Source organism: Diachasma alloeum, unplaced genomic scaffold (genome assembly GCF_001412515.2).
Source record: "Diachasma alloeum isolate Michigan unplaced genomic scaffold, Dall2.0 Dall_scaffold_00269, whole genome shotgun sequence".
Lineage (NCBI taxonomy): Eukaryota > Metazoa > Arthropoda > Insecta > Hymenoptera > Braconidae > Diachasma > Diachasma alloeum.
In genome coordinates this window covers 804,567-820,114 of record NW_021680408.1, presented here as the reverse complement: position 1 = coordinate 820,114, position 15,548 = coordinate 804,567, and the positions used below count along the sequence as shown (strand labels likewise).

Below are 15,548 nucleotides of genomic sequence, written 5' to 3'. Positions count from 1 at the left end.
TTATATTGTTTTATACCACAAAATTCATGAAGATTTGATTCATTTTTTTCTGTTCATCAGAAATGACTCATTTGAATAATTCATCATTTTCTTTTTTCAAACAACTTTTTACACTTTCTCATTCAACACAAACGTACCTGCATTTCACAAATAATTACATATAAATATGTACAAAAACAAAGACGACAAAAATAACATAAATCTTAACGATCTTTCTGGTTCTAAATGTAAAAACACAGTTTTCGTATTAGGCACCTAACAATGCAGCGATGAATTAATCACTCAACTGATGGCTAGAAACCACTCAGTATTCCAAAATTCATCAAACATGATCAACATTATGCACTAATTAACAATGAAATATTGAGTAAAGCTCCAGTGGCAACAAAATCATTGCCAAATCCTCACTAATAACGTCATTCAGCAGTTAAACGAAGCGAAATAACTTCAACAAATGAATTCCTTCGAACAATAAACCAACATTAATTTCTGGTATTCGAGTACCATGATTTTCATTTCAGAATACAATTATAATTAACCCTAGATTGGTCACCATATGAGGGAAATGCCGCCGCGCGCCGTTTTTCTGCAATTATAATTGATCGAAAATTCAAAAAAATTTGACTTCGTCAATTGAAGTGCCTAAAGAATTATAGTAGTTTTTAGAACAACATATTGTCCGAAATTTCTAAAGAAAACAAATTATTTCGAACATATGAATTATTCTTTCCCATGTTAAATGAAATTGCCCATGACGCGACGTTGCCGGAAACTCGCTAAATGCGCCCGGCCAGTGTAGAAGGAATTCGGCAACGCTAGAGTCTAAATAACACGGCGGGGAATCCCCGCAGAGGTGACTAGAGCCACCGGGTCGCGTTCGGTGACCAGACTAGGGTTAACCCGACAGATTAAGAGGACGACTTTCGGAAATTCATAGATCTTACAGTTCTAATACGACTGTCATGAGATCGGCTTGATTGTTGTACTTACACTGTAAAAAAATTGGTGTTGAGTTGTGGTCCTGAAATTACACTTGAAAATTGAATTGAAAATAACGCTCCAACCCTCTCATATTGTCCAGATTAACCCCTGAAGGAAGATGCCCTTTTGGCACTAACCTCGACGCGCGCTAAATGACAACGCGATTCCACGCGTAAAAAAATTTAATACAAAAACCTAACGAATTTGATTTCTGTATAATTTATTGCCTTCAGATATTTTATATAGAATTTCCTGGGCTCTAATTTTCCAAGTTTTTTCCAATCTATTTTTCTTTTTTTTCATCAAGAAAATCAAACGAAAAAACTTGGAATTTTTTAGCCGAGGAAATTCTACCGAAAGTATCTCAATAAAATAAGTTGTATAGAACAATCGAATTCTTTTGATTTTCTCTACAGAATATTTTCTATTGCACATTTCGATAGAATCGGCCGAAACCTAACAGAAAGTTCATGAGAAATCCAATAGAATTGTCTAGCGAATTCGCTAGGTTTTTCTCTTCAATTTTTTCATCCGTGGCAGAAACTTCCAATGGCCCAAAAATGATATAAAGTAGAAATAATCAAAGTCAAATGACTACACAGCAAACGCGAATGTCGGAATTTCACACCTTTTGTATAATAGACACTTTTCAGACACTTAAAAACGTCTGAATAAAATGAAAATTTGTCTGAATTTCAAACGTGAATTAAGATGTTAAACACTTGTTCGTTTGAAATTTAAAAAAATTTTCACTTTATTCAAACGTTTTTAGTGCCGTTTTTTAGTGTCTTCACAACAGACTTTGCATAAATTTGTGAAGTTCTATATTTTCACAAATATTCAACTTTGAAAAGAGACATACATTCACACGTGGGCCCATATATGGTTTCGACGCCGGGTTTGAGTGGTGAACAATAATCATAGAAAAAGGAAGTTCAGAAATTGCGTGAACCTGCTACGCATGCGTAATCTGCGCAGTAAGATGCGTAGTAGTGTCACAAGTGAATCTACGGCATCCGGGTACTCACGTGATGCGAATATAGAGGAGATGAACTATTTGAAATAGGCGGAAGTCCACAGGAGGGGCATATGCATCTCTGAATTATTTAAATTTAAATTATTGCACGCATCCAATGTGAACAATAGGGGACGCAAAACGGACCACTGACAGAAATTTTTGTTTTTTTTCGTTCCTTCAAATCAGGAACACTAAATGTGTTGAATTAAAGGTGAGTTACCTGGATCGTAACCATCACAGGGGTTTTATAGACAAGAAGTGTCGTTGAACTGCAATTTGATCAGATTTGCTAATCACCTCAAACCACAAATGACATTGAATTTGTGTTTTTGCTTCTGAATGAATTATTATAAACTATCAATTTTCTGTCAGTGGTTCGTTTTGCCCTAGGAGTCCGTTTTGCCCTACCCTCCCCTATCTGTAATTGACTTGTTATTGAAAGTCGAGAGATCATTTAATCGAAATTGGGATCCCTATTTCTGTTTCTAGTATAGAGGTACAAATATTGTGTCAAAATTCCGTGGCTGCGCGACCACTAATTACCGTTCAATCAGACAATACTCTTTCAACTGTTCAAATAAATTCTTCACATTATTCCTAAATTTCTCCAACACTTCAGGAAATAATTTTTACCGATGCTAAAGTGTCTTAGACAACGACAGCCAGTCATCGGCTCATTGATTTCTAGAATCCAATGATTTCTGATGTTCAATTAATTATGCTGAGTGTAAGTTTCTCACGTGGAGAAGATCTCATGACAGTTATATTTCAATTAGCGAATTTATGACTTCAGAATTCGTCCCGCGTTTCCTTATAACACTCCGTTGTTCGCGCCGTAAGCGATGGTGTGGTTTTTGCTGTTACATAACATTTTTGTATAATTCGTAAATCAAACTCCAATCACCGGAAATCCATTTACACAGGTAGTATTTTACTCCTCCTCTTGATTCTCCCCTCAACCTCGTCGGGATTCCCCCCAGAGAGTCGTCGTCTCTTCCTCAAGGGTCTCTTCAAATTGACTATTTTCTCTCCCCCTAAACCGACCCCTTCCGCCTCTAAAACAGCTGTCGGTAGATTCGAAACGCTGGCAACAGGTGGTGAAGCAACGGACTCGTCAACCCTCAGAATTTTCTCTCCTAAATTCCTACAGCTATCATCGAACTTCCGGTGTTTGGAGAGGTCCTGAGGGCTCTCAGTAGAGGACTCTTTGCTCCCTTCACAATTTTTCTCATCACTATCTTCAGAACTCCGGGACTGGAAGAATTTACCGAAGAGCGGAATGGGGATTGGTATTGGGATGGGGATGGGTATGGGGATTGGGTAGGGGACTAGAACGGTTACAGGGGGTAATAATCCTGTTTGGGGAGTATTTATTTGTGGAGGAATTCCCGGGTGGTAGGAGTGGAGGGGCGGTCCCATTGGTCCCACGACGCCCATCGTGATCTGCTGACGGAGTGGGTAGTTCTGGGGATGAGGAACGTAATTTGGTATGTTTGGGTGGTTGATGAGACCGGGGGCGGATCTGGGGACCTGGGGATCTACCGGAATCGGCTCCGTCAGCCATTTTCTAGGCCTCGAGTGATTCGACGTCACTTGTCTTCCTTTCGACATCAGTTTTCGCATGTCTTTCAGGTGAATGCAGTTCTCCTGGGGCTTTGGCTTTCTGGGATGTGAATTATCTTTGGGACTTGGAGGTTTTGGGTCACCGCGCTCATCACTGTCTTCAGGGTCTTTGGATTTCGGGGGGGACTCGGCCTTTTGGGACTGCGATCTCCTGTGCTCTTCGTCCTTCAAGGATTCCTTTATCGCTTCCTCGACGGTTGCCTCTTCCACGTCGATGTTTGGGGATGGTATGTCCTCCCGGTTGGGAGAGATTGTGGAGATTATGCCCGGTGATGCGTCTTCGGGGTCACAGGGAGACGGCTCGTCGTCTACTATGAGGGGATCTTCTTCGGGCTCTTCGGGCGTCGGGGGCGGGGAGCGGCAGTCTCGTAACCAAAGATCGGGGGTTATGAGACCACCGAGGTTCGATGGGTTTGTCGTTAGGGCCGATGGGGATGCACTGCTTAGGCCGTGGAGGGCTAGGTGGGTCTGCGTCTCGTGACAGAAGATGTTCATTTTGTACTGGTTTAGGCATTTGTCGCTGCAGAACTGCAGCTGACTTTCTCCGTCCTGTGGATTACAAATTGGAGATTCAATCTTATTTTGAATCGTTTCTGTTGAAATTATTAATTCGACTTTTTCAATTTAAGGAGTAATAGAAAGACTTTCTTCTTTAGAACCTCTGAATAAATTTGAAAACTGAAGTACATTGTCTTCGGTTTTGAAATTTCGCAAAATTTTTTAGATAATGTTTTGTAAAATCTTAGGAAATAATCGTTAATTTTCTGTTAAAGGTCGGATTCAGCCTATTTTTCACTGGAAGAAAAAAATTTAATTTTCAAATTCATATAATTCTATCATTTTTAATTCCTTTTCATTTCTTTTCCATTGCTTGGAATTTCGAAATTGTTTTCGAAGATGTGGAAAAGAAAACTTTTCAATTGTAGAAAAGTTGAGTAAAATGATTGCCCGCTCTGAATATAACTTTTCTGTTGAGATTGAGAAAACTCAAGTTTATTTGTTCAAGCAGCTATTTACGCAGACTATTTACCTGGAAGTCAACATAACTGACGGAATGTCGAACGTGCCTGCACCAGTCGCAAGTTCTGGCTCTTTTGAATGCAGCACGTCTGCCCGCTGCGAAGCACGCTTCGCTGCAGAAACGACCGGAATTGTTTATCACACCGAATGACATTGAACCAGTTGAACCCGGCTCCCATGATCCGCCGGCACGACCACACCATGAACACGTCGTTGAACTATCTGAAATGAGAATATATTGGATTAAAAGAAGCCAAAGAATATAAATCATAATACAGTCAAGACTTCATATAAGATACCTTAGGGATAGTAAGAGAGTAGAATTCCGGGAATTCGTATACCCCCACTGCGCGTGCTTATAGCGAGGAGAAAAATAGGGATCAGCGGTTTGAAATAAGATAACTCGTTGTGCCCGATTTATATGGAATTTTCATTTTTACTGAGTGGATATTGATAACTAATCAATTTATACGAGTTTAAAGTTTTGAATTCGTATAGTCCGCGTTCTTTTTTCTCTTTAAACATAACCCCGCGTGATAGAATAGCAGCTGACGTTGAGGGATTGTTGGGATTGTTATGATCACTCCGTTCGTCCCTCCCGTTTGACCCTTAACTCCGTTTGATCCTTATAATCACTCTTTTCCCGTTGAAAAATGATCAAGGCCATAGGTATCTTATAAAAAGCCCCCGAAACTAAACATTCGAGAGGCGATAAAAGTGCCGAGAGTAGGGGTAGGCCTCGAGCGCTCGGAGCTCGAGGTATCTTATATAAAGCCTAGACAGTATTTTTTAATGAAGAGATGAGGTCCAGTAGATAAGAGGAATTTTTCATGAAATTCTCAAAAAACTCATATTTTTTGGCTGCTGTATTTTCAGTGAAAGACTCACCTCGAGTTTCTGTTAATTATCTTATCTCATAACTTCATGCCAAATGATTTTAACTCTGATTTGATGCGAAATTTCCTCTCTGTCCAATTAATTTGTAGATATTTGCATAATTCATTCTATCTATCTATCAGTCGTAAATCTCTTCATTATATTTGCATGATATTTAATTTTGCGGCGCTCACATTTCCAATTAAAAAAAAATCATTTATTCTGTTTATGCAAACGCTGCATGAAGCGCATTCGAATATGTGATTGCGGAATTAATGTTACGTGAAATGTTATATTAATTAAACCGAAACGTGGGAATGATATCCTCTCGGATACAAAAATACTGGTGAATGGTAATTCTCCATTTTGCGGGCCAAAAAAATTGATTTCATTTGTGGTTTCCTTACACGGAGAGAAATGTTCAGTAAAAATTACGGAACTCACAATTCGCTCACCGATTACGGAATCGACTCAGAAAATTTAAGTGACGGTATCGTAATTTTCCACAGGAGATTCAGATAAACATTACGGAATGCTCTGGAAAAATTCCGTGACAGTTCCGTAAAATTTCCTACAACCACATATCGCTCCGGAAATACGGAAAAGATACGTAATTTTTATTGAATATGTCTCTCCGTGTATTCGAAAATCTCCTGCGAATGAGAAATTTCATTAGACTTTCGATTGAAATTCAATTTTTTACACTCGGAAAAAAAATTGTTAAAAAAATGTGCGTTTTAATTTACTTGTAAACGGGAAAAAGGAAAGTTCGGTACTTGTTGAACGTAATATCACTGACAAAAATATAGTTCAGACACATGTGCGGCAGAATTTTTCAGCTCGTGTTCGACATCGTCTCGGGCCGTCAATATCACACTCGTGAAAAAATCCGTTGCACTCGTATCGAAATATACTATTTCCAACTTTTTGAATCACATCAGATAGACATTGATATAACACAAAATATCAAAACTCAAATTTGAACGAGCACAAGCTTCCATTTTACCTTGTCTACTCTGTAGAACATTAACAATCTATGCAAAAGTCAAAATACGCATAATGTTTGCACGGATAGGATGAACCGCTGAAATACACGAGGGAAATGGAGACGAGGTGTATTCAGGATGAAACTCAACCGTCATCCAGTTGCAACGTATCAAGTTGCTTGATGGACCAGCCGCCATCCTTCACCTCTCCGCCCACGCACCAAAAATCCATATTTCATCATGTATTTGTTTTTAATCACGATGATACGAATGCATCATTATATTCAGATGCTCAATTTGGGTTCATTTTTCGAGAGAATGTAATCAATTCATGAGTGTAACCCCATATCTCATTAACACTCCGTTGCTCGTGCTATGAGCGCTGCGCCGCACTTTTTCCGATTTTGTAAATTACACTGCAGTAGAGCCTCAAAAGATTTGAAAAAATTTGACATCTCGTTTTGAAGTGTCTAGAAGTACTACAAATGAAAATATCCACCAGAAATATCATAAGTGTAGAATGCATATTGCATATTTTCAATCACTGAGTGCACTGATAGAAAGGATTAGTTATTGTTAACGAATGGATTTGGTTGGAGACGAAAGTCTATTCGCTCTCACCAACTGCTCATTCGGCAATAGTTAACGAATGCACATTTGAGAAGGCTTGTTTTACTCGATTGTTGGATTTTTCGTTGAAAATACTTAACAAAAATTAATCTTCAATTGGTTTGAATACGTCTTTGTACGTTTTATATTTCTTTCATCTCTTGTGTTTCCACTTCACATCGAAGAACATTTTTATGGATGAAAATTCCGAGAAGTTTGAGGCATGATGTTTGCTCTGTTTTTCTAGTCTAAACACAATGCATGAGTGGGACCTTTTGAATGTGAGTCATCAGGCCCAGGGTGTTGGATCCCTTTTGTCAAGTTAGTTCCTCTAAGGGAACGGTACTGAGCGGATGTGTCTTCCGAGCGTATAAAATAAAAGAAAATTTTGTTCACTTAAAAATTTCAAATTTCACCGGTTTTTCGTTGCAAGGGTTAACTTGTCAACGCGGCCATCCCCCGAGAGCCTTCAGCCAGGGAATGTTGAATGTGGATTTTTCAGTTGAAAATTCCGTGGAATATTCGGTTTGAAAATTGTGTTGAATTTTCAGTTGAATATTATGTGGAAAATTGTGATGAAAAATTGCTGTGGAATTTTGGCCCGGCCGGGGCTCGAACCTGGGGGCTTGAGGTTGTAAATCTCATGCTGCTACCAAGTGCGCCACACAGCCGGGTTTTGTTCACTTATTTACCAGTATAGTTATTTAAAATTACCCCATTTCCAGCATCGATTTTCACCAAAATATATATAATATATATATTTCACATGTATATATATTACCGGTGAAATTAATCAATTCTGTCCTTTTATGGAGACCGATTATTTAAAAAAATTGAAGATAATTAATTCAAAATAAAAAAATCTTTATAGATTCTTTTACTCTACTTCGCTATTCACTTCAATCATTAGTCGAATTCTCTTTGATTCATTATCAATATTTATAAGGTATTCATGAGAAAATGAAATTTAATGAATTCAATTTCTTCATTTCAAAAAATTAATAGATCAGCGCGCGCATAGATCATGTAATAAAATAACTCATGAATCCTCCATAAGTAGTTGAATTTTCACCTTATTGATTTACTTACGCCTCAAACCTTATCGACTCTCCCCCCTAGCTCCCCTTCAGAAGCAAAAGGACTTGAATTTCGTTCTTCAATGTTGTGCACAATTTTTTTCATCACAATTATTCAACCATTCAAAACAGAGCAATGGTTTCCAATATCACAAGCCTCCGAATAATTACAGTAACATTCTCAAATCTCCACTTCTCTCTTTTCTGATACTGGGGAAGGGGTGGTGCTACATCAAGGTTGAGGGAGGGCAAGGATTACCTTTTGCTCATCCGAACCATTTCGCAACGGAAGCTTCTAGGATTTCAAGCTCTGCTACCTGGCTATAACACACCGTTGCTATCCTATTCTGCGACTCTCCGTTCATTCTGTTCGTACATGTCAACGGGAGGTAAACGAGCTGGACATTGTACACTGTTTCTATCAAAAATCATTGTCACAACAGTTTTTCTCCTCTCATCTGGGATGATATTCCGAGCCATTTGGGCGTGAGGAGAGTGCGTGAAAGCGTGGATTAGAGGGAGATGCGTCCCTTGTCGGAACTGATGACAGGGGGAATGACATGGAAAAACTCATGTCAGAAAAGAATTTCTTTCGTGTGAAGTAGCAAAAGAAAATCTATTTTTCTCGTAAGCGTTTGTTTCGAATAAACAAACTTTCAAGTTGATAATTACCGACCCTCAGATACACTGCCAGATACTTTTCTGAAATTTTCGGCGTACTTCACAGAAAAGAATAATATTTTATTTTAAGATTTTAATATGATTAAAATATGATATGATTTGACATGAAAAAAAAATTCTTGGTGCTATTTAAATAAACTTATTTATTTATTTCAAGTAAACTTTATTTGACTCAAATAGTTTATTTGAAATAATTCTTTTTTCCCGGTGTACCGTCTAACAATCGCATCCTTGGAATTTACTCATCTTAACATAAAAAATTGAAACCTCAATTTTGGTCAATTACAATGCTTCCATTCGAAAGCAAAAAGTTCTCGCGAAAAATCTGTTTCACCTCATTCTAAATTTCGAAACAGCCACAAAAATCCGAACACAGTGCAGACATCCATGATGGACACCTATAGCATAGAGCTTTCAACCTTTGAGTTCATTAAATATGTGAAGAAACAGAACCAGAGTATTCCATCCAAAAATAAATCTCTCCTCGATGTGTCTGAATTTAGTTCACTTTGTCGTGCAATAATGACTGTTACTCCAAACTCTCCACCTGAAACTCTACCTCCATATCTTCACTCCAAATTCTTCACAATTTTCTTCTCTAATAGTGTAACCACGATCGGGGGAAAATGTCAGACAGGTGTAAAATAACAGGTTGTCACTAATTATTACTTCCAAGTTTCCTCAAAGTTTAATGCATGCGGTCCTTCAGTCGCGGTTACACCGAAGACCTTTCGAGGCTCAAGACGGCGGTATATTAATTGGGCACTTCCAGGGTTTCCAAGTATCCTGGAACCTTGTATGAGATATTGGGGCTTTTCGAGTATAATATGTCAGTAAAACTTTTGAGAAAATCATTTTTGTTTCAATTCGTACGGCTGCCGATAGCACTGTAAAACGTTCCAATACTACATATAGACCCGAGAGCTTGTCCTATCGGCTTGCCAGATTCGGCGACTTGATTCAGACTTCATTCAAATCAATCTTGTTCGACTTGATTCAAGTAATTTTTCGATTTCATTTACGTCAGGTATGATTTGATCGAAGTAAATTCTGTGATTTTATTCAGGTCGTGTCCGGCTTCATTCAAGTAGATTGTGCGACTTGAATCAAATCGAGACCGACATGATTCAAGTAATTTTGCATTTTGACTCAGTTCGGTTTCGACTTGCTGCAAGTAATTCTGCGAGTTGATTCAAGTAATCCTTCAACTTGATTCAAGTAATTTTTCGACTTGATGCATATCAGGTCCGACTTGAACAAAGTAGATTGCGCAATTGATTCAGCTCGAGACCAGCTTAATTTAAGTAATTGTGCGGCTTGACTCAGCTCGGTTTCGACTTGCTTCAAGTAATTCTTAGACTTGATTCAGATTGGCTCTGACTTGAACAAAGTATTGTGTGCCTTTATTTAGATCGAGACTGAGTTGATTCAAGTAATTTCGAATTTACTCAGTTTGGTTCCGACTTACTTCAAGTAATTCTGCGACTTGATTCAAGGAATCCTTCGACTTGATTCAGATCAGGTTCGACTTGAACAAAGTAGATTGCGCAAATTGATTCAACTCGAGACTGGGTTAATTCAAGTAATTGTGCAGCTTGACTCAGCTCGGTTCCGACTTGCTTCAAGTAATTCTGCGACTTGATTCAAGTAATCCTTCAACTTGATTCACATCAGGTCTGACTTGAACAAAGTAGATTGCGCAAATTGATTCAACTTGAAACCGACTTAATTCAAGTAATTGTGCAGCTTGACTCAGCTCGGTTCCGACTTGCTCCAAGTAATTCTGCGACTTGATTCAAGTAATTCTTCTATGTATAAGTTCCGCTTACATTACATTACAACCAAGTCACGTGTACGTGCGTTTTCCAGTAATAGAAAAAAATATAATTACCAGGGGTATCTGACGCTGAGTCACTGTTTTCGATAATCCTAGGACTCGCCGGTCCCGTTCTGAGCGACAGGGGTGGAGACGATTGGGCAAGGCCATTCTCCTTGTACGATACAACTGAGATACTCGGCGATGACCTTGAAGTCCTTGATGTAGGTGACCTTGAGACACTTTGCCGGGGAATTCCGGGAGATGTAACTTTGGTGGTCAGTCGTGTCGTACCATGGTGATGGTACTTGGGACTCGAGGAGGAGGCAAAGTGATCCAGATTGAGACCACGAGTGCAGCCACTGTCGACTTTGTCGTAGCCGTACCAACCGAGGAGTTCACTCATTGCGTTTGCTGCATACTCCTGATGATTGAGAAATAATCATTCGTGTTATTTTATTTTTAACGGAATTGGTCGCAACAAGGTTGGGACTAGCTATGGCCCGAGAGGTGACCTGATGAATTTTGAATTAAAAAATATTTTTAAAAATGACAAATTGGGAAAAAATATTAAAAACGAAATTTGAAAAAAAAAATTTGCATTGAATGAAGCTGAGTCCCAGTCTAATTTTTTAATATGTTCCGTAAAAATAGTCACTTTCGGTGAAGAAATAAAAAAATCGCCAATCGAGGTAGGGGAAAGGGGTACCACCCAGAATTTTCTATTTTTTTTGCGATTTTAAAGCATTTTTGATTATATGAGCTAATTGATACCATGCTTAATCGAAAGAACGGAAAATTCCCGTCGGAAATACTGATTGAAAACCCGAAAAAAATGGACCTGTGCTGAAATGCAAAATTTTGTCAAAAACTTACAAAACTACAAAATTAACGTTGTGGGCACAATAAAATTTGGAAAAAATGAAAAAACATTTTCTAGGCCTTTTGAATGATAAGCAAGCTATATAAGAAGGTAATTTGATGAATTTTGGAATGAAAAAATAAAAAAAATGATAAATTAGGAAAAAATTTTAAAAATGAAATTCGAAAAAAAAATGTTTTGGATTGAACGAAGCCGAGTCCCAGTCTGATTTTTTAATATGTTCCGTAAAAATTAAACTTCTGAAGGTATAAAACCATACCAATTGACGAAACACCCACATACTTTTCTCCCAATATTTAGAATAGAAAAAGTAAAAGGTTGAAGATATCAGAAACAATTATCCAATTAAGAAAACGATGACATCATGTTGAAATTACATACCCCAAGTTTCGTAACTTCTTCCATCTGCATTGTTTTGTACACATAATGTTTAATATCTCCTTACAATTACACCGATCGATCATATTGTCGCTCTCAAATGTCAATTTCTCTCATAAACAAAAATACTTCTCCTTGAACAATGAATATCAATCATTTCCAACGTCATAAGGTAACGAGGATTGTTAGAATCCCTTTAAAATATCAGGTGACATTGTACGGAGAAGAAACCGATACGAAATATTCCATTTAACGATCGCTCGCAATCATTTCACTTCTCCATAAAATGAAATAGAATAATGGAACAAAGGATGAGAACAAACTCGTGAACATGACTCTAGTTACCAATTCGAAATTTGATTAAATTTTCCCTTATAATTCTCCCCTGGCACCAATCAGGCTCAATCCAATCATTTAATTCTATCCGCATTATGTTTGAACAGAGTGAGTTTCATCGACGAACAACGAAACTGATACCTGTACATATGAGCGAAAGGGATATTCACGAAATCCTGTGGCACACGGATCAATCCATTAGCCCAAGGACTGTATTACAATGGGAAAGATCACTCTGTACCCGTACAAACTATCCCGTTATCGCTCTTTTCATCGGAATCCAACCAATCATTTGGATTTTTTTAATTTTTGCCAAAGTAAAAAATAATTTTTTTTTGAGTGACCGGAAATTTAGTATTGATTTGAAGGTTTGGCAGTCAATTAAATTGATCATTCAGTCAGAAAACTTTGGAAAATGCAGTAAAAATCTATTTTGTTCAATTGAAAAAAATCCGAGATTTATATTTTTTGTCAAAGAAATATATTGTGCATCAAACAAATATATGTTGCAATATTTTTTGTTGGAATATTCATGCAGAGAAACTCTAATCGCGGAGTAGATCTCATTAGAATAAGTTTAATAGAAAAATTTTAATCAATTGATTTTTTGCCATTTCACTTTTATTTTGTTTTGAATCTAATATTTTTTCTAATCATTTAGATTTTTTAAATTTTTGCCGAAGGAAATAATTAAATTTTTGTTGAGTCATGGGAAATTTAATATTGAGGGTTTTGCATTCAATCAAATTGATCATTCAGTCCGAAACCTTTGGAAAATACAGTAAAAAATCATATTTTATTTAATTTTTTTGATCCAATACTGTTTTCAATCATTTTCAATGAAATTCATTATGAAAAATGTTTTTTACTCAATTTTCCAATTCTTGAAGCACAAGTTGAAATGATTCGTATGGACTTTCCACAACAATTCTTCTTATTACAATCGTTTGAAACAATTTTTCAACTAATCGTTTCAAACTGAAATTCAACATGCGCAGAACTAGAACACGAATTTTTTTTCAGATGAGTAACGTTTACATTGCGCATATGTAGGGGGTAATTCAATAACCCGGTGTTGGGTTACTTCTCAGTTACTATTCAGTTCAATGTGGCATAAAATATATCCCGGGAAATCGTAAACAGGTTCTGGGAAATATCTCTTTACCTCTATGAATTTGTGATTATTTGGTTTTTTACATCTTGACGCGAGCAACTTATTGACTAGAGATAGGAGATGGCATTCCGTTGATACTTCGCCTGAATCTCAGACACAGTTTCCGTAACAGACCCGATTTCGTTATAGGACTGTTCGTTCATGAAAAAAAAATATACTTGAATCAAGTATATTTTATACTCAAAAACTAACCAATTCATTAATCAATTAAAAATTGTCACGACGCTTGTAATTGTTGAAGAAAACCGCTCAACTGTCTCCGATTTTGCTTCTCCTTCACGCGTCCGGAAACTGCTCCTAATAGGCGTCCGGAAACTCCCCCTCCTCAGTAACCCAATCTCCAAACGACTGGACTGAACCGAAAATTGATCTGACCGCATCGGCAAATTTTCTTTCAATCGAAAACATGGTTGTATCGTTAATGTCACGATAAAAGGCGGGTTGATCACCTTACCTAGACACATGTAAATATATACTTAACGTAGCGAAGCGTGACGTCAACGACTAACAACGACATAATTGCACACGAATAATAAAAAAAGGAGACAAAATGAATTCTCAATCAATTAAACAACTAAAAAACGAACCAATTCATTAATCAATTAAAAATTGTCACGACGCTTGTAATTGTTGAAGAAAATCGCTCAACTGTCTCCGATTTTTCTTCTCCTTCACGCGTCCGGAAACTGCTCCTAATAAGCGTCCGGAAACTCCCCCTCCTCAGTAAGCCAATCTCCAAACGACCGGACTGAACCGAAAATTGATCTGACCCCATCGGCAAATTTTCTTTCAATCGAAAACATGGTCGTCTCGTTAATGTCACGATAAAAGGCGGGTTGATCACCTTACCTAGGCACATGTAAATATATACTTAACGTAGCGAAGCGTGACGTCAACGACTAACGTGGCATGCAAGGTGGCTGTGTGGTATCGTATTACCCACGTTAACTCGTGAATACACATGTACACGACACTAATACACGTATCCAAGCATCCCCTATAACGATACCCATATCACTGACACGTGAAAGAGTGTCGGGGTAAATGAAGAAGGGTGAAGGACGGGGGGGGGCGAGAAGGAAAGAGGAGAGGAGAGGTGTACATTACTCTGCGCGTACGTGTTTGTGTCTGGGCTAACGTTGAATATGCGCTGTATCTCGGTATAATCGGTCCGGATGGTGTTGCCGAAGGATCATTTGCAACGCGTTGAATTACTGATTTACGCCCGTTGTCAAATGATACGCCAGAGTTGTAACTGAACTGCGCGAGCCTAGCTGGAGGATCTAAAAACTGGGTGTTTAACTGTCATATGTATGTAAATAAAATGTTACGGAGGCTTGAGAAATATGGGGTTTCGTAGCAGGGATGGGTTAAATCGGCGTTGGGAAATTATATTTGTGAAAGGTTTGAGATTTTCACAATTTGTGAGGGGTGAATGTGGCAGTAGGAGACGAATTCGTAAAATTCTTTTAGCTTCAATTTTTTATGTTAAATTTGAGAGAAAAATTTTTTGTTGTGTATTCTATTCATCAAGCAAAATGAATAATGTGAATGTTCATTGTTGGCAGAAATTGTTATTCCTCATTTTCAAAAACAAAACTAAAATTAGACTAGAAGTTTTCAATTAGTATTTTGAGAATTTTCAAAATATTAGGACGCCTATTTTTTTTATGACGAGTCATAAAATTGTTAGAGAAAGGCAATTTTTTAGGTGTGGGATCCTTTCTCATAAATAATTTCTAAAAACTCAATTAATCACCCTAAAATAGTACATTACATGCCCGAGTCTTGGAAAACAGATCACCGTCCCCCACGTGCAAGATTTCGCGCAACGCCACGAAAATTGGGTTTTTCAATTAATTCAATTAATCAATTCAGAATAGCCAGGAGTTATTTCAAGTGTTTGTATCCTCCGACGATTGCAACTAATCATTAAATTTTTTGACTGATCTTCGAATAATTGTACCCCTGTGCAAGTATACAATTTAACCGCGCATGATAATTAGTCTGGGTTTATTTTCGCGTGCTACAAAACTTTTGCAAACTCGGAGTTAAAAGAGAAAAGGGTGAGGAGAGGTTTTCGTATTCGGG

The 15,548-nt window shown here is 37.7% G+C and overlaps 1 protein-coding gene across 1 annotated transcript in view; it reads right to left on the bottom strand.

Annotated features, from left to right (window-relative positions):
• Window positions 1-2,372: 2,372 nt before the first annotated feature.
• LOC107037673 (sine oculis-binding protein homolog) overlaps window positions 2,373-15,548 on the bottom strand; it is a 19,472-nt gene continuing 6,296 nt past the window's right edge. The window contains exons 2-4 of the mRNA XM_015256332.1: window positions 10,762-11,110; window positions 4,653-4,864; window positions 2,373-4,171 (exon numbers count right to left, since the gene is read on the bottom strand). Of these exons, the coding sequence (XP_015111818.1) occupies window positions 2,915-4,171; window positions 4,653-4,864; window positions 10,762-11,110 (1,818 nt within the window). The 3' untranslated portion in view covers window positions 2,373-2,914. The remainder of the gene's footprint in view (window positions 4,172-4,652; window positions 4,865-10,761; window positions 11,111-15,548) is intronic.